This window comes from Urocitellus parryii, chromosome 10 (assembly GCF_045843805.1).
Source record: "Urocitellus parryii isolate mUroPar1 chromosome 10, mUroPar1.hap1, whole genome shotgun sequence".
Lineage (NCBI taxonomy): Eukaryota > Metazoa > Chordata > Mammalia > Rodentia > Sciuridae > Urocitellus > Urocitellus parryii.
This window is the reverse complement of record NC_135540.1, coordinates 19,678,002-19,699,944: the sequence shown is the minus strand read 5'-3', so window position 1 is coordinate 19,699,944 and position 21,943 is coordinate 19,678,002. Positions and strand designations below refer to the sequence as shown.

The window sequence follows — 21,943 nt, the reverse complement described above, 5'->3', positions numbered from 1 at the left end:
CCTTTAATGGACTATTTTTTAGAACAGTTTTAGTTAGAGTCAATGAAAACTTGAATGGGAGATAGCATTTCCAGTGTATTCTGGCCCCCTGTAAATTCTTTTTTTTTTTTTCACTTTGATATTTGGGGATATTTTAAAAGAAAGATCTAGTTCAGAATGAATGGGTTGGCAAAATGTGATGGCACATAGACCTTCACCATTTTTTTTCCCCCAGGGAAAAATGTTGCATTTCCTTTGGCTGAGAATACCTGAACAACCAACAGGTATTGCCATCCTGGAATGAATCTGCTGGTCTGCAGTCTAGATCTCAGAACGTGTGAGGAAGCCCTCCATCCTGCGGCTTCCTACTCTTCTATCAGTTACCAGTAAATGACATCTCTTGAGTGCCTTCTGTATATCCCCCATACTTCTAACCCACTGTTCACCCTCACTAAGGACCACGGACATTCTGGGAAAACCATCAGCAAAACCTCACGTTTGTTAAATAACAAAGATTAACTTCACAAAAAAATTCAATGTCACCATGGCGGGATGTGGCTAGCCAACCCTACGGAAATTATTTCGTCTCTCTAGGTTCTAGTTTCTTTCATTGTAGAATACAAGAGCTAGGTTAAAAGAGTCCAAAATCACTTCTACTTCCAAAAGTATAAAAGTATATATAAGTGTGCATATGTGTGTGTATATATGTGTGTGTGTGTGTACACATTATAGTGATGACCTGAAAACTATAATATTGCATATTTTGCATCTACAAATAGTGATTACTATTTTCATGATTCTGCATGAAATTGGTAATCTTCAACCAATTATCAGTTAATCAAAATATTTAGTTAATGAAAAGTTCTCATTCCTAGAGATAAATGGGAATTTTATGCATATTAGTATTTTGTAGGTCAATATTGGAAACAGTGAGCCTCCTGCACTATAAGTAACAAGTAGCTGAGGAGACATTTGAACCTGCTTAGAAAATAATTCTGAAATACAAGTCCAGAAGACCTCATTTCTTTCAATACTATAAATCTCTACCTCAATATCTACAGTTGGTTTATCATAATCCATCAACATGTAAAGACAGAATTTCTGGACTTTTCCAAGTTCCTCTGGCTCAATGAGGAGATGTCCAGGAATAATTGGCTCAATGAATGAATCCATCTTTGAGTACATCAATAGAGCAATTCATGGCAACTCAACAGTAGTAATACGTGGGGCTCAGATGTATCATCTTTGCAGATCTATAAAGCACAGGAGGACTAAAGTTCAGTAAGTTTCTCAACAGAGAACTATGAAAAATGGATCATTCTTCTGAGCTGAATTTTATAACTTCATCAACTTTTTGATTAAACAGAAACTAGATTTATAACCACCTTCTGGTAACAATTGTGTGGCTGGGTTCCACCTTGAGCTTCCATAAGGTGAAAACCTAGTTTTAAAGAAAAACATTTTCCCATGGTTTGATATGATCAAGGGGCAGAATCAAAGTATGGCAAGGGGTCGAGGTGGTGAAGTAAAGCAGAAAGGTCAAGTTAACACAACTTTCTCTAGAAGCAAATTAAACTTTGCTTTTAAGGGGAATGGATTCGATAGACAATGGTATAATATATGAGTAGATATTTTTAGTAAGGTATTGTAAGTACATAGGTATAGGTCTAGAGGGAAAGTCTGCCATTACATAAATAATAATACTCTTATTTTAAACACATAAGACATAAACTTTCATTTTTCATTAAGAAATGAGCTTTTGATTTTTGAATGCTTGCTTTATGTAGCTGGCATTAATTTAAAAAACATGTTTAAATATGACAAAGCCTGTCAATGAGAAAACACATGAACTAACTTAAAGTTTTTTTTTTTTTTTTCCTCTCTCTAATTGTTCAAGATAAAACAAAAACACACATTCTTGGGTAGAGTCAGGATTCATACTTTTCCAACTTTCTCCTTTTTTCGCTATGTGAATAAAGAAGAACAGACTGTAACACGCACATTAAATATCTACCAAAGGCACACCAAGACTCATGGGAATATTCAGAAACATCTTACAAATTTCAAAATGAAAGGAAATCATGACCATATTTCACTTTAAGTAGTCTACAGCACATTAATCATAATATTATAACTAAAGACAAATTAAAACATGTCATAGTTGTTTACCAAAGTTAACTAAATTGCACATAATGAAACTCAACATCATTAGATAGAAAATGTGAGCTTTAAAGTTGCAGGGCACAAAATAGTCCAAGATTATATCTTACGATAGTACAAAACTTTATTATCAGATGTTTCACATTCTCTCTCTTTTTTTTTAAATGAATTATATTTATTTATTTATTTATTTTTAGTTCTCGGCGGACACAACATCTTTGTTGGTATGTGGTGCTGAGGATCGAACCCGGGCCGCACGCATGCCAGGCGAGCGCGCTACCGCTTGAGCCACATCCCCAGCCCCAGATGTTTCACATTCTCTATTGAGGCATATTGGAGGCAGTTCTCTACATATTTCTGTTATTCTCTTGCAGGTTTGGCTGCAAACTCTACAGCGACTCACTAATACACCTGATTAATGGATGGAAGTGACATAGAAATTTTACTTTCAAAATAAGGAGAAGACTATGACTTTTGTAGGTGTGCTCTAGACAGGGTTTCAACTCCCCTGTTTTGGAGATGAAGCATTTTCTGCAACTAAAAAGTTAAGTCAGTCTTTTTTGATCTCGTTGTTTCTGAAGATTCTGCAGTGCTCTCTGATATGTATTTTACTGGTGCACCAAATGAGAGTACTAGATGTCTTTTAAAAAGAGGACAGGGGGCTGGGGTTGTGGCTCAGCGGTAAAATGCTCACCTGGTATGTGCAGGGCCCTGGGTTCAATCCTCAGCCCCACATAAAAACAAATAAATAAAATAAAGGTATTGTGTCCAACTAAAGTAAAAATAAAATATTAAAAAAAAAAGAGGACAGATAATAAGAAACAAGTGTTGTGTGAACATTAAGAAGACTTCACCTGATTAGGTAGGCTGTGCCTATTGAAAACTCTAGTTAGGTTACAACCCTTGAAAGTCTCTATGATATGTATTAGAGGAAATCTCAGGAACAAGATGCATGAGAAAGGCCGACAGGATTGCCTAGGAAGAGCCTTGGACTCTGACCCCCTGTGGAACCACCTACCCAGTGAGTAGTGAGGGTCCACTGTTTAGACTACCCCAGAGTCCACCCCCTCTTCCTGATAACAACAGGAAGTTACCCTTCCCCACTGGTGGCTCAGTGCTTTGGACTCTGACCTTGGCTCCATAGAAGGACATGTGACCCAGGGCCAGCCAATCACGGCCGTGTATGTTCTGGGACCCCTGCATGGCCCAGGGTGGCTGTGCCCAAGTCAGGGCGTTTGTCATGAGGCTTGTGGGGACACTCAGGGAAAAGCAGCGTGACTGGTAGGGTGTAAGCCCCAAGATGTGACAGACAAGGAGTAAAAAGGGAGCCAACATAGGGGAAAGCAAAATTTGTTTCCTGATTAACCCTATTTGAACTGAATTTCTATTTTCCCCAGAATATTCTTCCTGTGGAACCATGTTCAATCCAATTTGTAGTTCAAAATGCCATACAAGAGGCAACAGGGCCAACACAGGAGCTAAGGTGACATTTGCTTTAAGAAAACAACTTAACACAGTGGCCTGACACATGGCTCGGGGGTGGCCATACTGTCCTCGCTATCTATACAGAGAGAACTTGGGAATCCCTAGTGGAGTATGGGAGGTGTTACAGGTATGCTCTCTGCTTCGGTTGACATGTCCTGCCTGACCCTGATCCCTTCATGATGTTCCCTGCATCAGAGACTTCTTTTCTCTGCCCGCACCCTTTCCGAATCATTTCCCAGGCCCAGCCTCCCTCAGGTGGACAGTGTCCTGTTCTTTCCTCTGTCATCTCTCAGATTGTACCCCGATAAGAGCATGTACCAGGTGTTGACAGTTTTTCCTCTACTTCCTCTCTCTCTTTAGATTTGAGTTTCTTGTATCCTGGTTGCTTTTCCTGCTCATTGCACTCTGATGTTCCTGTGGAGAACTACTGTCTACACTCCAGGTCCCGTGTTTTGGGTTGAGTTCCAGAGATGGTTGAGTGCCAGAGAAGCCCAAATTGTAAGGACTGTGTCTCATGGCCCTGGTAATTGAATAGTGCGTTGCCAGGGGATGATAATGTAGACATGGAACTTGGCATGATGGTTAAAACCATTAAGATCCTTCTATTTGAAACTGGACAAAACAAAAACACAAACACCTAGCTGTATCTCAGTAGGAATGTACGTGTGGATGCACAAATGCTTTGGGCAGAATTGAAATAAACAGTCTAAGAAAGACTGAATGTAAGTGCCTGGATGCAGCACCTCTCTTATTCTAATCATGATTTCCAAACTTGCTTCAAGATTGTGATTTTGGTTCCCATTTTCTCAAGTAAAATCTTCCAAGTGTATGGAAATGCTGTATCTACATTCTACTCTACTATTCTCTCTCCCAAATCACAACAATTGGGTAAGGTGGTTGTGCTTAATAATTTGGAAGCACATGACAGTGTACACTGTGTCCTCACAACATTAATATCACCAGTTTAATGTTTTTTCCTATCAGTTATAGATTGCTCCCAGTCTGCTGATTACTCTTTCACCACTGGGGTTTTCCTGGTGGCATTTAAATTATATTTATTCTTCCATCTTGTTCATATTCTTAGCCAGAACCTTTGGTTTACAGGAAAGAATCTGCTGGTCTCTTTTATTTTCCATTGAAAAATTACTTAAGTTACATTGATTTTTTTCTGTAACTGTTTATTGTTGATCTTCTCCAAAAGGTTGATATAAAATGCAAAGTTTAAACTGCTTGGCTTTGCTCATGCTACCTACCACCTGAAACATAAACCAAAAAGGATTATAGAAGCAGTCTACATTTAGTCTATGTAGCCAATATGCAGACATTGTCTGATTAAAAATTAGGTGTGCAAGGCAGGAGGATTGCAAGTTTGAGAACAGCTTCAGGTAACTTGCGAAGCCCTAAGCAACTTATCAAGACCCTGACTCAAAATAAAAAATAAAAAGGGCTGGGAATATGGCTCAGTGGTCAAGCACCACTGGGACTAATCCCCAGTACCAAAACAACAACAACAACAACAAAAACCCCCAAACAACAACAAAAATAATTAAGTGTGCAATTTTGGGGGAAAACCGATCTTTAGTAATACAATATTTTATATTAATACATACATATTTTATAATCATGTGATATACTGTAGACAATAAAATTGAGCTGTGAAATACTTTCCTTAATGAAGGAATTTGAAATACTAGCTCAATGTCAGCCAAAACGAATGGGAAAAGAAGAAAAGTTAGACATTCATAGGCTGGAACCCACACATTTGAATCTATGCAAGTCATACCCTCACCATTAATGAGAAATTAATGATCCTTTATATTTTATATCCTGCAAAACATTATATTCCAGTATTTTCACTTAATAAATATATTTTTCATTTAAATTTCTGTTTTGCCAATTCCAAAAACCAGAATCTAAATTCCTATGTTTGCTATCCCCCAAAGCACCATAAAATCTTTCCCACAATGGGGACAACAAAAGAACTGACAAAATTTGTCTCCAATAACTAGATATTTTTGTGGGGAAAAAAAAAGAATTCTGACGCGATATCTTCATTCATCTCTAATGGTTTTAATAATTTTTCAAGTGCCACAATAAATTCAAACTAGCAAAATTAGAGGAATTAACAACTTTCTATGGTGTTTTCCAAATGTCACCCAAGGCAGTCATAATTTAACTGTGATCTGTTTTGAACCCATTTCTGTTTCAATTCATTAAATGTTTGGGATTGAAAATTTAACTGTAGAAATAAAATGCTTATTGGCATGCTTCAACTGCAAGTAAGACAACAAATGTATGGTTAGGGCAGTCCTCTGGGTAGAGCAGAAATCCCTTTTAATATGATAGCCCAAAATGCCACAAACTGCCTCGCAGAAATTTAGAATTAGCAATGCAAAGGTTACACAAAGTTAAAGGTCATCCCCTTCAGGCAAGAGGGGCCAGCTCCCTACCAAGCTTCTAGCAGACCTGCTTCCCTAGGGGACATCATAAAAGTAATTTACTGACAACTCACCTTACCAGGGGTCATTTGGGGCCTCGAGTTTTCTGGAATTCACTTTTAAGAAGCATGATTAAGTGGGAACAACTATTGGCCCTAAAGTATTTATGCTGAGAACAAATGTCTGTCAGAATTAAATTCTTTGTGGGTGGTGGTTTCAGTCTTAAAAAGATGTGTGCTCTGATGAAAAGCACTTATATTCTGTTCACCAAATTAAATCTTTTAAAATGAATGTTGGTTAATTGATTTATTAGGTTAAAAACAAAACAACTCCAGAGACCCCAAAAGACAACAACTGCCTAATAAAAAATAAATAAATAAATAAATAAATAAAAGGAGAGAAAGAGTACATTTACTAAGTCAGTTATACCGTTTTCCATCTTTTCCGTACCCATTTGTTCTCACACTGGGGAGAAATGCATTCACGTTGTTTCAAAGGAAAATGAAGAGGCTGAACCACACCAAGAAAGTTGAATTTTTGAAAAAAAATCTGCAAGAAAAGCTATTTCCTGATTAAAACAAATCTGCTTTTAGGCTTTTTCTTGCGGGGGGGCGGGGATATTAACATGAAATATCTGGTTTAATAATTAGGTAGAGATGGCTTTCACACATTTAAAAAAAACTGTGAAAAGTTAAAATATGTGTGCATTGGATAAAATTAAAACAGATTATTTGACACTGTGTGTGGGATACAACCCTAATCTATACAGTGCGTGGAAACAAGGCTGGTACTTTCAATTGCACAGCACACATCTCAGTAATAACAGGGGATGAGGCATACAATTTCAAGGAACACCCACAATGAAAATTATTCTTTCCAAACAGAGAATTGTTTTGGAATAAGTTAGGTTAATTGGCACCATGGGATTTGTCTCAAGGAAACAGAGCACAGAAATCCTTACATGTGCAAGGAAAATGATCAAGAATTACCCTTTTTCCCCGGTTCAATTTTTCACGTCTAATTTACTCTCTCCACAACCAAATTAACTTCTGCAGATTCAGATGCAGGTAGAAAAAGGGAGCACTCTTTACCAGAGTAACAAACAGCCTGAAAGGCTGATTTGTTAGATGAGGTTATTTGCTCAAATACCAACAACAGAGAAGAAATCCACTGAGAATATTTGGGAATATGCTACTTTTGAGAGTGAATTATGAGCACTTCATTGGATCATTATTTTTCATTAAAAAGGTTAGAACTCCTTCACAATAACATTTTCATATCCTCTGTATTTGAGGTCTATCTTTTTATATTTCATTATCATTGTAATCTTCTCCAACTTTGGGATGCCTGGATTTTGACCTTTTTTATATGTTAAATCTAAGTATAATTATCCTTTTAAAAAGTACTCATGTGACCCCTTTCCCTCTTAATGTACGTTTCCCTGGGAGTACACATGTGTGCATATCATTCACGGCGTCTTTGGTTGCGGTTACCGTTTTCATGAATTAGCATTTACAACTGGCTGAAGCGAGCCCTCTTTGTTACCACAATTGATATTTTCCTGTAATTTACAGCCTTTCACCGGAACCCATTAAATATCCTATGTTGCTAATGTACCAAGTTTCAAAATTTGCCTTTTAAAAAACACGAGAAAGGCGGTACAAATTCAGGATCCGCCCCCCCCCCCCCGTGTGAAAATGCTTCTGCTTCATAGAGGGAATTTCTAAAAAGTCCTCCAAGTATTGATCCACCAAAAGTTGAAACCGATAAGAACTTCAGGTATCGCTGACCTCGTTTTATGGGGAAACACAGAGGCTGGTGAAGCGGCTCACTCTCCAGCACAGGGCACCTGCCAGCAGGTCAGGAAGTGTGAGTCCGTGTTCCACCCCACAGGCTGGCTTCCCTTCTTGCCCTTGGGACTCTATTCTTGGTATGGCTGTTATTGATCTGGTTTAAAAAGCTTAAGTCCAATCATATCACTTTTCTGTTCAAATGCCTCCAATGAGTCCTCATTCCATTCAGAGTAAAAGCTAAAGACCCAGCAGGATCTGTAAGGGGCTGCACAGTGTAGTGCACAGACTCCCCACCCCACTTGGCTGCTCAGCTCTGCAATTTCATCTCCTGCTTCTCTTCTCTTCCTCCGCTCAGCTCCAGACTGTCCCCATCCCTGCACACCAAGCATTGCTCTCCAGGAGTCACACTGTACATCTTCACCTGCAGATCCAGGTTGCAGAAATCACGGCACCGACATCCCTGCACACTGAGGATGTTACCCTGCCGTGAACTGCAAGCTGAAGTCTCAGTACATGCTGAGTTACTGCAGCTTTGAAAAGTGTCACTGGAGAAATGATGACCACACAGAAATGTGAGTGCCTTTATGTGTCAATGTCACAAGGTGCCCGGGAGGCTCTGAATTGAGCAATGCTGGCTGGGTTTCCAGATCATTACATATGGAAACTTGTGCAACTTGCTGTTTTACAGACATTTAGAGCCAGGAAGATTCTAAGTTATCACTGAGCCTAGTCCTCTGACTTCAAAGATAAAGATGCAGAGATGCCAGACAGTTATGTAGATTGCTACAAATCACACAACTGCTTTGTGGTGGAGCAGCGTCACTGGGTGTCTACCACACACTGATGAGTTCTCACACCCCCAGCAGAGGTGGGATATTATAGGAATTTGGCCCCCTAGGGCTCAGACACTGATGACCAATGCTAGCTCCTGAAATTTTTACTTAATAATTACTACTACTCAGTAATAATTAATTCTTACCAAGGGGAGAAGCTCCTCAGCCGTGTCCAGAAGATTGGTTTTGATATTTTTTTAATCCAAAAAATTTATCTGGATTGTTTGACATTTACTCAAAGCCAAAATCTTAAAACAACACCACAAACCAAACTCCTTGGACAAAGAGACAGTATCTGTAGGTTGCAGCGAAGGAATTAGGCCAACTGCTGGGTAAATAAAACCTTTTGGTAGAAGGAGCCACATCCCAGCAAGTCACTGAAGCCTAAGATCAGCTCCGAGGGGTGACCTACGTAGAAGCCTCGGGTGTAAATACACTATTAATGTCATGGGGTCATCTGATCTTCCAAATCCCTAGAGATGTAAACAGAAGCTTTAATGGTGACACAGGGAAAAACCACAGACGGGAAGAGAATGTGCTACATGGCTTTTTCAACCTCGGGTCACGGGCGTGAGTCCCGGTCGAGAGTAGTCGTTGATAACTTATGACAGATGTTTGGTGACCTGTGTGTGGGGGGAAGCTGGCTCAAGTTTTGTCTCACTTTTCCTGAACAGGTGTGCTCACATCCATCCACTAAGACGTAGGCACCGTGGGAGCGGCATGGTGCAATCTTTCATAGGAAGTCTAAGAATTTAATGGGAATTAAATGTGGCTATCTTTTCATCGTTTTAAGAATAGCACTTTCCCATTTTTTTTTCCCTCAACCTCAAGCATCTTTCATTCGCACTGTGTACAGTCTTTTTTTTTTTTTTTGTCTTAAGAAGTTCTTCTGAACAGTTTGAAACTGCTCTGGAGCAGATGTGCTTCCCAATCCAGAAATAGCCTGAGGACAGATGTCATCTTATTTAAGTTTGTGATCCATTTGGATCAAAGGTGCTTTAGGCTAAGAAGCTGGTTTAGAAACAGCTTATTAGAATTAAAAAGAAAAAGTGAATAATTTAGTTCTTCTTAAAGCCAGATTATTCAATAATTGAATGTTTGAAAGAAATGTGCTTTTCTCAAGAATTTTGTGGCCATATGTAAAACTCTTAGATCCTTTTTCATAAAGTTTTATTTTTGGGTTAGCTTCAGCTAACTGGATTCAGTTCTATGATCACATTAAATAACCTCAACTGCTAGCAATGATGGAATTAATTGAGATCAAATTTATTGTTGTTCTTTCTGTGTTCTTAATTAATAACTAAATGTCAATTGATGAATAATACCTTAACATGTATTATAGTGATCGATAACCTGTTTTTTACCCATTTATTATATATAAATATTACATACCTTATAAACACATTTTCTTTGTGGTGCTGGGGAGTGAATCAGGGCCTCACACAGGCTAAGTCAGTGCTTTACAACTGAGCCATATCCTCAACCTCTATGAATACATCTATATATTTGTTATGTAAATAAAAGGATGAAGGAACATTAAAAGCCACAGGCTGCAAATGCAAACTCCCAGAGTTGATCCTAGAAAGGTAGACACAAACCAAAGACCAAATATGCTTAGAGATTTGGGAGGCTTCCAAGAAATACTGAGTCAGGGTGATAGAAAGAGGGTTTTTTGCAGCCTGAAATCTGAAAAAGTGGTAGCTGAAGTATTCCATTTATACATTCTCACACCTGATCTTCAGCCCATTTCACTGATAAGTTTACTGACATTTGCTCTGGCAGCTTAACTTTAGAACTTTTAAAGTTCTTTCTTTCTTGACTTCATGGTATGTTTTACTGATCTGCTTTAAAAAATTAATTTAAGTAATGTGTTCTCTGTAACATGACATTACGTATTAATTTTATAATAACTCGACCCAACTGCTCCCTCTTCCAACTTCTGACATTCTAAATCTGTGCTTTGAGCAATAGTTGCTCATGGGCAAAAAAAATATGTGCCTTCTTAGTTTCCAGTCGCAGTATATTTCCTTTGCAAATCCTACAATTTATTAACTCTTTGGCAGATTGACATAAACCATGTTCCAAAATAAACACAAAAAAAGATCTACATTACTATAATATCCAGGTTGCGAAGAACTACTATGAAAGCAAGCAAATTCTCATGAAAGATTGCCATGGTACTCATGGGTCAGATGCATTGTGCTTAATCATCATGAGGCATGTCTGTCTCCGAGAAACTCCAGAATGGGGGGCTTTGGCATCTAATGTCAAAAGGTGACTTAAAAATGAAGGTGTTGTTTTTCCCTAGTGACACATTTCAATGAAGAATGATGCATCTAGTTTTATCTTTTGGAGGTAAAGAAAACTCCCCCATGTGGATCAATATAACTTGGTTTCCATGGGACTGCCATATAATTTTGGCATAAACGCTAACACCATGGGAAATTGTCCATAAGCAATTATTCAAACCCATCTTAAGAGGGGACTGCTTTAAATACTAGGGAGGAGGGCTGGGCGTCTTTCCTTTCCTCCACCTCCTCGATGCATGAGAATGATAGGTGCTGACAGCACCTGAGGCTGACGAAGCACTTCACATTTATGGGACACTGTGCATACAAAGTGTTAGTTGCAGCTTTCTGATCTGCACTCAGATGATGAAGAAAGTAAGCCTAAAGAGCCTGAGCATGCTCACAGCAGATGTCCACCAGGCCATTTCTAGAATATGCCCTGCAGTCTTTCCTCTTGGGCAGAAAGGAAAGCTCCTGGATGTCTTTAAAGGGGAATTCTGGAATTCTGGGATACCCTGGGCCATTTAGAGACAGTTACTGTTTCCTTTTCGTGAGGTAATGCGGTCTCTGGAAAGCCAGGACAACTGACATCAACAACAGGGAAAGTCTGTAGGAGATAGTCAACGTGGCAGGCAGAGAGACGCCTTTGAAAGACAGCAGAGACTCGCTCTAGGGTCCAGAATCCTTGGGTTTCCATTTCATATGATTACCATAAGATTTCTTAGATTGATAGCCTCTGTTTCCTTTGCCCTTCAACTCTTGAGTAAATACAAAGACATTAACATAAGAGCTTTCCTCACCTCCTCTGTGACTTATGAGATCTAACACACATGAGAATGCCGGCCTGTCTCTGCTCAGCTGCAGCAGAAACTGCAGTACCACTCCAGTTTAAAACAGGATGCACAGTGGAAAATAATCTGTAGATGAAACTGGCTTAAACTGGCACAAACCATATTTATATATATGATATTTATATATGAGTATATATATAAATATATATATATATATATATATATATATATATATTCTACTTATTAAAGAAAAGCAAATACCCAAATAATGAAAGAATAGCAAGTAAAAACATAACCAAACAAAATTACACCAAGATTATCACACATTACAGGTTGAGAATTCCTTATCTGAAATGTTTCAACAGGAAGCATTTGGGATGTTCAGTTCTTTTTTGGATTTTGGAATATTTGCACATACATGATTAGATATATTGGGGATGGGACCCAAGAATAAACACAGAATTCATTTGTTTATATGCACCTCATACACCTGGCTTGAAACTAAGTTTATGCAATGTTTTTAACAATTCTGTGCATGAAACCAAGTTTCACTGGAGAATTCTCCACTTGTGGCATCATATCGGGGTTTAAAGAATTTAGATTTTTTAAGCATTTTGGATTTCAGATTTTTGGATGATGGATTTCATTTTATAAACAATAACTTTTTTTCCTGAGGGCATTCATAGTAGATTTAAAATTAGATTAAATTTATTTTTAAATTGAAAACACTGTTCCAAGTACAGAGCATGTCAATGGAAAGTATCAGTACTGCACAACAAAACATAGTTGGGCTCAAAGCCATGTCATTGCTACCTGTACATTCAAAATCCTAAGACTCCAATAGTTCAGAAAATCATAGCAAGTACTGACAAATAGACTGCATCATATTAAAAAGCTTCTGCACAGCTAAGGAAACAAGAGCATGAGGAGAGAACCTACAGAATGGAAGAAAAATCTTTGTCAGCCACTCTTCCAACCGAGAATTACTATCCAGAGAATTAATATAAAAACCTCAAAAAACTTAACACCACCAAACCAAACACACAATCAACAAATGGCAAATGAACTGAACAGACATTTCACAAAATAAGTACAAATGGCCAATAACTACATAAAAATAGTGTTCAACAGAGGAATGTAAATTTAAACACATTGAGATTTCATCTCACTGCACCCAGAATGGCCACCATCAAGAATACAAGGAAGAATAACTGCTGGAGAGGATGCAGGGCAAAAAGAACCCTTGTACACTACCGATGGGGGTGCAAATGAGTATAGCCACTATGGAAATCAGGATGAGGTTCCTCAAAAAGCTAAAAATAGAACTGTCATGATCCAGCAATACCACTCCTGGGTATATCCTTGAGGGAATTAAAGTCACCATCTTATAGAGACACCTGCATACCCATGTTGATTCCAGTACAATTGACAACAGCTGAGTTATAGAATCAGCCTAGATGCCTGTCAACAGATGAATGGGTCAGTATTGTGGGTATATATACACTTGGGAGTATTAAGCAGCCATAAAGAAGAACAAAATCATGCCATTTGCAGGGAAATGGATGGAAGTGACAATCATAAGTTTAAGCAAAATAAACCAGACAAGTATTGTATATTTTCCTGCATATGTAGAATCTAGGGATGGGAGTGGGGAGACAATATGAGAGTGGAAGGGAAATACTAGAGAAGAGGAAGGGGACCAGGGGAACAATGGGGGTTAATGGAAGAGTGGATCCATGTATGCTATTTGCATGTACAAATATCCTCCCATGAAACCCATTATTCTCTATAATCAAAATGCACTAATTAAATCATTACAGTCACAAATTTTACTTGCAGGTCCACATTTTGTTTACATTTTAACTGCATGGTTTGGAATCAGAAACTATAAAAAGAAAAGGTACTTAAATTTTTTGTTTGGGGGAAGATAATTTCTACCTCTTTATTTAATGTTTATTTCCACCACTTTCTTTCCAATGAGTTTTAATAACGTCTAAGCAGTAATTTGATATGGCAAAATGTTTTAAATGGCATGCAGCGTACAAAAACTTTCTAGAATTCTTGCATTGTAATGTTTTACAAATATAATTTGCTGCTTTCTTTCAACTGAACATATGCTTTCTTTCAACCTAAAGCACGTTTAAATGCAGAGTTCTAACAATTTTTTAGAGGAAGCATTTCATACATGGTCCAATCACTGCCATATGTATACATATATGCATGCTATGTTTCCAATACTACTTTTCAAAAGTAAATTGCTTCTCACTTCTGCTTTGCCTCATTTCACTCCAGCGAAAATACAGCAATATTTCATGGGCTGCCATAAGATTGCAAAGCAGAGACAGAGAAAAATGTGAAAGGTTAGGTCTCTGACAAAGTTAAAAAAAATAGAATATTCACCTCAATGTCTTGATGAACACTTGGATCTCACTAAACTTGCAATGCTCATAATTGTACATGTGATTTACGAGCATGTGAAACCAGAGGCTGCCCAGGCAGGGCTGGCCCTGGCGGACCCTGCATCCTCCTCCAAATGCCCCTGAAATGGCCGGGCACCAGGACCGCTGTCTCTCAAGAGCCTCACCTCAATGGGCTCAGTCACCCGGACAATCAGCAGCTTTCAGCCTTATGTCCTCTACTCCCCTGGTAAAAGGACCGACTAGATAGAGAAGGACAGGGGTCCGGTGACACTTGCTCCAATGACAGACAAGTCTTTCAGCTTTGTCTGCTGAGCTGTAAGCTGGGGGCTGCTGAGGGTGTGGCCCTCTCTGTCCTCTGACTACTCCACAGAACTAAGTGGCAGAGAGGTATGCTTGCTAGTCTCCTTCAGGGGCCACCCTGTGGGTGACAGATACAGCAGGCTTGTCCTTTCTGCACACGTGCACAGCCAAGGCTGACTTTCAGATGCTTGCTGATGGGAGGCTCTTGGGTGAGATTACACTAGAGTAACCTCTCAGGTCCTGGTGCTTCTTAACGAGGGTTTACAGATAGAAGAACAAACTATGTGTTTTAGGTGTAGGAACAATAATAATTTTGGAAACTAGATGAGCACCAGGTTCCAAAATGGAAAAAAATAAATAAAGCAAAAACCAGAAAGAAATTACTGGATAAAGCAATTTCTCCGTTAGAGTTAACTGTTGAGATTTGTAAATTTCTTTTTTAAAAAAACTTCTTATCAGTCACCTTCTTGCTGCTGTGGTTAACTCATTTTTTCACTCACACTGACTGGACAAGTAGTATGTAGAGGCCAAATAAATAACAAAAGGCACAGGGCAAATGACAAATGGTGTCCAGCCATTTGTTCCCAATGGTCATGTCAGAAATAGGAACTGAGTATAGATGAGGCAGAGGAAATGTGTCACATTGTTGTGTAGCTGACCCAAAGTCTTGGCTCAGTGTAAATCAGTGATTTTCAAATTGGCGACATAATGAGAGTACATGGGAAAGGTGTATGTCTGGGTCCCAGCCCCAGATATTCTGATTGAATTTGGGCACTGGAATTTGTGGAAGCTCCCAGTTTATTATAATAAGCAGCTATTTTTGAGAACCACTGGTGTATCATCCCAAGACTTCAGGAAGAGGAAGCTGATTCTAGTACTTGCAGAAGCTCAGATTCAAAATTCAGATACAAACTAAATTGAAAGATTTTAAATGACCACGTATCATAGATTTTTCTCCAAGAAATAGAACAACTTTTGAATTTTCCCCTTTGGGATTAAAGCATCACACACACACACACACACACACACACACACACACACAAATGAAGACTGTAGTGTTCACTTACTAGTCTGATACTTGGGCCATTCTTAGGTGTCAGTATTAGCAATTAGTTTGAACAGTGCACTGCCATCAAAAATCTATCAAATCACTACATGTTTCTAAAACACATTCTGACTTACTCTTGAGTCAGACACAGTGAAATGAATCTGAATTAATTTTTGTGTGTACATATATGAATACACCACAGTGAATCCCACCATCGTGAACATCCACAAGAATGGGGTCCTAATTAGAATAAGATATATTCCATGCTTGTATAATTATATCAAAATGAATTCTACTGTCTCATGTTGAACTAAAAAGAACCAATAGAAAAAAAGGAGTCAGATATTTAGTTTGAACTTTGCAGGTGTGCGGCTAACTTTTGCCATGTGAGCTACAGGTAGGTAAGGCCCCAGGAAACTACAGTCACCTCTATTTTAGGCGGCACAGTCTTGCTATTGAATAAAGCATTATATATTTTTAACTTCTGTCAGGACCCATGCAGGAAGAGTTGTCCAAGCTCCTTAGTGATCAGCTCTTTGCAGATGGCAACCCTCTCAAGCAGTTTTAAGAACTGGGGCTGGAGAAGTTTAAGATCTACCAAGTTTAGCTCCTTGCTACAAAAATGGTCTACCTATTCCATATGACAGAAATTGCTGTTGAGGCATTTTATGTACATTGTGTGTGTGTGTGTTTTGTGTGTGTGTGAGTGTGTGTGTTGTGTGTGGTATTGGGGATTCAACTTGGGGCACTCTACCACTGAGTTACATCCCCAGCCACACCCCTATTTAAAACAATTTTTTGAGACAGGGTCTTGACAGGTTGGCCAGCTGGTCTTCAATCCTCCTGCCTCAGCTTCCCAAGGTGTTGGAATAAAGGCCTGTACCACTACACCTGGTGCTGTCCATTCTTCTTCTTTGTTTTTTAAAAATATTTTTAGTTATAGATGGACATAATCCCTTTATTTTATTTATTTATATATGGTGTTGAGGATCAAACCCAGTGCCTTACACATGCCAGGCAAGCGCTCCACCACTGAGCCACAACCCCAGCTCCGAGCTGTCCATTCTTAATCAACAATTAGTTGACAAAGCATTCCATAGAGCATCATAGCCAGTACCAGTGTTCAGAAACTCTTACAATTAAAGATTCCTCTTTAAGTCTGATTTAATTTACTCCTACTGATCATTAATTAATATCACTCTTGGGGGGGATATTCACTGTGGTTTGTATATTTTCATTTCAAAATGTGCAGAACAGGCTTAGGACGTATCATTGATTCTGTGATCTGAATATTGCAATCAATAATTTGGCCTATGAAATAGCTTAATGTACTCTCTTTGGATTTTAAAACTAAAAGATTAGAGAAGAAGTATGGAACTTCTTTGCATTATCTATGCAAAATAATTGTTGAAAAAACACAAAATACTTCCATGAACATGTTAACTATTCATATCTCAAAGAAGCCTGGAATACCATTGTGAAATAGTCAAAAAAATTGTTTTCACTCACAAGCCTCCATGGGGTATAAGACCAAAATCAGTAGTGGCATCAACCTCTGATCAACTCATGAGTGTATTGGCATCTGCCCCTTCACACTGCACACTTAACCCTTCCAATCTAGAATTCCTCAGAGAGCAAGATAAAGGACACATTCAGCATGACCTGCTTTATCAGCACGTGGCCTGTGACTCACTATACACACTCAAACGTCTGCACAACAAATTCTTATTGATCACATTTGTGCCAAACAGCGAGAATTTAAAATATTGTGCTTTAAAAATATGACATATCCGTTCTATAGAATAATGGATTTTAAAGTTTATGTCAAGCCCCAGAAGCCTGGAGCTCTTCTGGCAAAGGGGATGCCAAAGTCTATAATATTTCTTGCCAAGGTTTGGCCAAGTTCTGCAGAATTCCCAGGGGCCCCCAACGCAAACATACTGCAGAGCCGTGGCACTGTTATGATCTGGCTTCTACAGTTTTATTGCATGATGAAATGTTTCCACATCAGAACAGAATATCCCAGTGAATCTTTCATTCAGTATCCTAATGAAAGGGTGTAAATTGAAATAGAGGGAACTCCAAAGTAACCCTAATTTAAAAGGCAGCTCAGGTAGTTAAACTGAAGTATAAATAAGAATATTAGTTTTATTACTCCTTAAACAACATTTTCCAGGATTCTGAGCCCTTTTTACATCTCCATTTTATCATAGATATCTAAGACCAATATTTTTAATCAATTAGTATTTGAAAACTATACATTAGTCTCCCAAATATATTTTAAATATATTTTAAAGCAAATTGGCAAGGCGTATTATGGTATATATCTTTCAACTCAGTAATCATCTTTCTATAAACACACATTAAGAGAGTCATTCATCAATCAGGTTAAATAATAGGTATGAGAGTGATAATGGTATTTACAAAGGTAAAAAAAATACTGGAGTCATTCTAAATGTCTCTAAAAGGTTTTAAAAAATAAGTTTTTAAGAAAAGTTTTCAACCTGGGAAAGATCTCAAGACATATTGTTAAATAAAAAAGAGTGGTTAAAAGGATATATACAGTGTATGAGTGTATCTTTTTCCTGCTTCCTAGCCAAGACTTTGTGTTGTTTGTATGCATAATAGCTGCCATTCTGACTGGACTGAGATGAAATCTTTGAGTGGTTTTGATTTGCATTTCTCTAATTGCTAATGATGATGAACATTTTTTCATGTATTTGTTGACAGATTGTACATCATCTTCTGAGAAGTATCTCTCCAGGTCCTTGGCCCGTTTATTGATTGGGTTATTTGTGGGGGTTTTTTTTGGCATTTAGCTTTTTGACTTCTTAATATACTCTTAGTGATTAGTGCTCTATCTGATGTGTGAGGGGTAAAGATTTGCTCCCAAGATATAGGCTCTTAATTAATGATGGTGAATGTGATCATTATTATCCAAAGTTCATGTATGAAGACACAAATTGGTGTGAATATACTATGTATACAACTAGAGATATGAAAAATTGTGCTCTACATATGTAATAAGAATTATAATGCATTCTGCTATCATATATAAGTAAAAAATAAACACTTTCCATTAAAAAAAGGGATATACACATATGCACATGTATACACAAAGGTGTATATGTTCATACATGGGATTTCATTTTATTTTTATTTGAAAGTTGCCTAGGAAAAAAAGGTAAAACAAAACCAAAAACAAATAAAAAACTCAATAAAACAAAACATCTCTAAAAGTACATTCCTTGTCTGTTTTTACACTTACTAACATGGACCTCAATTATCTTTGTAGAAAGAAAAGAATTCCTTTAATTTAATATCAGAACAAAGTCTATCAAATGTTAATAGTGGTTTTCTTTAATCGACATGATTATGGAAAATGTTTTTAAAAATATTTTCCCCATTTTTCTTTTACAGAGAGCACATTCATTTCCATAGGGAGAAACAATGTACAGCTAGTGAGTAAGGCTCCTGATGGGGCATCTGAATTTCCACCCATTAGAACCATCGGCAGTGAGTTATCAAGACACATTTCAAAAGGGATTTTACAAACCTCAATGTGCAAAATACTAATGCTTCACTTTGATTATCTGCTGTGAATTGCAATGAAAATTTCATTGGGTGAAAGTTGAAACCATTGAATTAAAAAGATTTTCCAAATGATCCACGTGTGTTGATACCCAAGTCTTTTCCATAAAAGGCATATTTTCTATGCAGCATGCTTGGTGGTACCCTCACACCATGAGCTTGAGATGTGGGGGTCCCAATTATATGGCATTATTACCTGTATTCTAGTTGACTTTTTTTTTTTAATGTGGTAGGTACTGAATACATATCAGGGATATATCATACTTTTTTTCTAACTGTCTCTTCTGGTTTTGATGGTGGTATATTTGAGTAGAGAATAACAGAGCAAGAAGGAATTCATTTTATATAAATAGAAAAAAAAGCCATCCTCCTTTGGTGTTTTTGTTTGTTTGTTTGTTTTCAGTTAAGAAGTGCACGGTGGCACACACACCTGTAATCACAGCGCCTCAGGAGGCTGAGGCAGGAGGACTGTGTGGGTTCAAAGCCAGCCTCAGCAACTTCGAGGCACTAAGGATCTCAGTGAGATCCTGTCTCTGAATAATATACAAAATAGGGCTGGGGATGTGGCTCAGTGGTTGAGTGTCCCTGAGCTCAATCTCCGTACCAGAAAAAAAAAAAAGAATGAAAGAAATGGAAAGGATAATCAGTTCTCCTGAAAACATACTGTTATTATGTTTCATTCTAAACTCATCATGAGCTGTTAGTGTGTCTTCATTTTGGAATGCCATAACTTGCTTTATAGCTTCCTACTGCTAATATTGTACTGTGTTACTCATGGGAAACAAACCTGACCAAGTTTTACTCATATATTCAGATTATTTAACATGAGAATTCAAAGTACAGAAGTGAGAAAGAAGAAGCAGTGACACTGATATATCATATAGGTGTCTAATTATAGATAAAAATATTTGACTTACCTGTAAAACCATTGCACAAGGAAGTGACAGTATAAAAAGCATTTTGATGACAGACTCAAAAATACATACGATAAAAAAATTATTTGTAATAGCCAAAATAACCAAAAGATCTCCGTTTCAACTAGCAAGTGCTGATATATAATCGTACTGATATATCCATTAAACAATATTTAAACAATCACTTTATAAAGCCAAAAGTAATTTTAAAAGGGAAAATTACAAAGAATGTCAAAATACCAAACTGATTGCATTCTTCACAGTCAGCAAGTAACATAAAAATGTCACGCCATTATCCCTTCAGCTGTCATCATTATTGTTCCCTTATGTTGCCTAGTTGTTTTCTCCTTCAAATTTCTTTCTTTTATTACAAAGAATCACCTTCAATGACGAAGATAACACTAAAATAAAATCAACATAGCCAGAGCAAAGATAAATAAATTGAAAAAGCCAACCTTTATTCCACTTTGAACAAGTTTGTGAATGTCCAAATAAGGCTCCTTGAATATTTCTCCTTCGGGGGTGAGAATCTTCACGTAACCTTCTTTTTCCAGAATGAAGAGGCGGTGGGAGCCATCCCCACTGTGCAGGGCACCCACAGGCTGCCGCAGCCCACTCACAACCTCCTGAACGCAGAAGCAGTTGTGTTTGTGCTTTCTAAACAAATGAAAGAAACCCAGTGAGCTTCTCTTGAGATGAAGCACCCAAGGAGTAATCTCAGCATCCTTTCCAAACTTTATTTCCCCTAGAAGTCAGTGCTTTGGAGAATCAGGAAGGGCTGCTAACCCCGAGAGTCAGAATAGGATTCTTTCAGATCTTTTCCATGGAAAATGATCAAACAGAGTTCTGTCAGAAAGTAAAAGTGAGAATCCAGACACATATGCATTTTAAATTTTCGTAAGCTCATTATCTCATCTGAATGATGGAATCTTATAAGAAGGCACTCAGAGAGAAAGTCCTATGATCTCTATGTAAAAGTCCGATTTGCTCATAATTGTGCTGAACAGGTACACAGCACTATCAGTGAACAATCATAAAATTCAAGTTTAAAACTATACCCATAAAATTCACATGAGTCAGAGAGAAGCCACGCTCATAACTCAGGATTAATAGTCTTAAGTATTTAAGCTATGATTTTAGAGGAGTAAACTATCCAAAAGTGGGGGAAAACAGCATCTGGAGGACATATCTGCTGAATATAGGAATCACAGACAGTTGTGTTACTGTCAAAGACATAAGATTTAGGACTGGGGTGTAGCTCAGTGGTAGAGCCCTTGCTGAGCGTGTGCAAGGCCCTGGGCTCCAACCCTATCACCTCAAAGACAGAAAAAAAAAAAAAAAAAAACAAAGAAAAAAATCTCATAATATTTGTCACTTTTGTTTGGGGGCAGTACTAGGGATTGAACTCAGGAGCACTCAATCACAAAGCTACATCCCCAGCCCTATTTTGTATTTTATTTACAGACAGGATCTCACTGAGTTGCTTAGGGCCTCACTAAGTTGCTGAGGCTGGCTTTGAACTCGAGATCCTCCTGCCTCAGCCTCCCAAGCCACCGGGATTATAGGTGTGTGCCACCACACCTGGTTGTCACTTTTTTTTTTTTTTTTAAGATTATAAAGAACATTTGTCTATGGACCTGCTTATCTCTTCCACTTTGTCATATTCTTCCATCTGGTCCAAGTAGTTAGATGCTGGTCCCCTGACTTGCTTTCTTGGAAAATCTGGAAAGCACAACCCACCATCTTTTCTTGCATAGTAAAAGCAAAACTCATCCGCCGTTGTTTGAAGAAAACCTTAAAGCAATGCAAAAAAAACACATTAGAAACATTTACTGTCACAGCCAAACCACCTCGTTGGAAAGAGGTGACACTGGAAAAGACACTTTTTCAACACTATGTCAAT

General features: G+C 38.0%; 1 protein-coding gene across 1 annotated transcript in view; it reads right to left on the bottom strand.

The window, feature by feature from the left end:
* Hhip (hedgehog interacting protein) overlaps positions 1-21,943 on the bottom strand; it is a 95,703-nt gene that overhangs the window by 61,835 nt on the left and 11,925 nt on the right. Inside the window, exons 3-4 of the mRNA XM_026392721.2 lie at positions 21,678-21,834; positions 20,496-20,697 (exon numbers count right to left, since the gene is read on the bottom strand). Of these exons, the coding sequence (XP_026248506.2) occupies positions 20,496-20,697; positions 21,678-21,834 (359 nt within the window). The remainder of the gene's footprint in view (positions 1-20,495; positions 20,698-21,677; positions 21,835-21,943) is intronic.